General features: G+C 36.6%; 1 protein-coding gene across 1 annotated transcript in view; it reads left to right on the top strand.

Annotated features, from left to right (window-relative positions):
• Positions 1–2543, top strand: part of LOC108521279 (phosphorylase b kinase regulatory subunit alpha, skeletal muscle isoform-like) — a gene marked incomplete at both ends in the record, with an annotated part of 33696 nt that overhangs the window by 10539 nt on the left and 20614 nt on the right. Inside the window, one exon of the mRNA XM_017861010.1 lies at positions 418–500. Coding sequence (XP_017716499.1) covers positions 418–500 — 83 coding nt within the window. The remainder of the gene's footprint in view (positions 1–417; positions 501–2543) is intronic.

The following is a 2543-nucleotide window of genomic DNA, read 5'->3' on the forward strand; positions in this document are numbered from 1 at the left end:
AATGCAATTTAAGTCCTTTTAAAATCATAATTTTATCTATTTCTTGCTTAGTATTTAGACCCCTTCCAGCTCAGTTTTGAAATATTTGTCTTTTATTCCCCAAGTGCTTAGGTTTGTACATTTAAGCATATTATAAATTAGTTACCTATAGAATCAGATTTTACTTTTTGGTAAAATCTGTAAATAACAGTTAAAATTCTTCCATGTTGAAATATGCTTGTATCTCGCTTAGTTGGAGACTAGCCTAGGGCTTGTTTGTGGTCTTGTTTTTATAGTTTAAGATCAAAGTACCTTCCATTGTTCCTAGACAGGAGTAGGATTACTTGAGAGTAGTGAGGTCACTTAGTCACTATGGCCGCTTATAAAGCTTACAGTGATAATTGACTAGTTCTGTATCTTTATTCCCTCTTTCCTCAGGACTCCATATCGTCCACAGCCTAGATGAAGTCAATTTCATACAGAACCTTGTGTTTTACATTGAAGCTGCATATAAAACTGCTGTGAGTACTCATTTTAGAATGGATTTTAGACATATGATGTTTTTGTTTTCTAAATACTGGGCAACTCAGTTGTTTTCTTAATGCTACTGCTCATAGTGAACCAACCTAAAAGGCTTCTGGCAGAAACTGTCTTTAGCCTCTTTCTTTATTAAGACCTGTCATCCTATGTCTTCTCTTCAAGAGGGTTACAGAGACAAGAGGGTCAGGATGCTATACTTTCATTCCTTTCAAACTCGGTGATATCTCATGGTATGTATTTGGCAATCTGGGCTAAATTGTGGTCTTATTTTAATGATTTAAGGTCTTAAGAGCAAGATAGCTAGGTTGTATTGTGGGTCAGTTAGCTACTTAGAAACAAAATTTAGTCATGTTTGTAATATTATCTGCAGGTGTTGATTCAGTGCTTACAATGCAAAAAAGTTATTTTTCCTTACAACTACCATATGAGGTAGGTTTCTGTTAAATCATAATATATTTAACATCTTCTCTATATAAAATGTTAAGTTAGACACTACACAGGAATGCAATTTTTTCTTCTACAGTCTAACATAGACAACTTTTCGTTGTTGTTCACTGACGCTTTATTCATAATCTCCCAAACTGGAAATAACCCAAATATCTATCAACAAGTAAATGGATGAACAAACTGTGGTATATCCCTAAAATAGAATACTACTCATCAATAAAAAGGAAGGAACTGTTGATTCATGCATCAGTGGGTGAATCTCAAAGGCATTATGCTTAGTAAAAGAAGTCAGACAAAAAATGTACAGACTATGATTCTACTCACATAAAATTCTAGAAATCTATAGTGACAGAAAGCAGATCCATGATTGCCTCAGGACAGGAGCAGAGGGAGAGATGAATTACAGAAGAGTATGAGGAGACTTTTGGAAATTTTGCAAATATTCATTATTATGATGATAGTTTCATGCCTGAAAACATATATCAAAATTAATCAAGTTGTATACTTTAAATATGTGCAGGTTTTTTGTATATCAGTTATACCTCCGTAAAGATACAAAAGTTGTTATTATTTGTTGAGTATATAAATGCAGTCAATTACTCCAGGACAGTACTGGAGACACACCACCAAAGGTGTCTTCTCTGTGTGCCCCTTTGCTGTGTTTCCATTTCTGTTTCTGTTTTTGTCTGTCGCTCAGGCTGAAGTGCAGTGGCACGATCATGGCTCACTGCAGCCTCAAACTCCCAGGCTCAGGTGATCCTCCCACCTCAGCCTCCTGAGTAGTTGGGACTACAGGTATACGTCACCACATCTGGCTAATTTTTGTATTTTTTGTAGAGACACGGTTTCGCTATGTTGCCCAGGCTGGTCTCAAACTCCTCGACTCAAGCAATTTCACCCTCCTAGGCCTCTCAAAGTGCTAGGATTACAGGCATGAGCCACCACACCCAGCCTGTTTTCCACTTCTTACTTACCACCCTCCTCCTCTGTGACCAACACATTATTTTTTTATTTCTGTTAATTGTACAGTTATCTTTTAAATACGTTTAAATAAAAATTAGAAATTCATTTACCATTTCTGGTGTACTTTGTTTCTTCATGTAGATTCAGATTCCAACTGGCATTATTTCCTTCTGCCTGAAAAACTTTCTTTAACATTTCTTCATTCTTCTAGTGATGAATTATTGCAGCTTTTGTATGCCTGAAGAAGTCTTTATTTCATCTTCGTATTTGAAAATATTTTCACTAGGTGTAGAATTTTATGATGGCAGATGTTTTGTCTTTCAATACTTTAAAATATTGTTCCACTGTCTTCTTGCCTGTATTGCTTCTAATGACAAATTTGTTGTCAACCTTATCTTTGTTCCTCTACATGAATGTGCCTTTTCCCACTGTCTGGTTTTAAAAATTTCTTTTATGTCTGGGCACGGTGGCTCATGCCCATAATTCCAGCACTTTGGGAGGCCGAGGTGGGTGGATCACCTGAGGTCGGGAGTTTTGAGACCAGCCTGACCAACATCAAGAAACCTTGTCTCTACTAAAAGTACAAAATTAGCTGGGCGTGGTGGCGCATGCCT

The sequence above is a fragment of the Rhinopithecus bieti genome, unplaced genomic scaffold (assembly GCF_001698545.2).
Source record: "Rhinopithecus bieti isolate Rb0 unplaced genomic scaffold, ASM169854v2 scaffold_60042, whole genome shotgun sequence".
Lineage (NCBI taxonomy): Eukaryota > Metazoa > Chordata > Mammalia > Primates > Cercopithecidae > Rhinopithecus > Rhinopithecus bieti.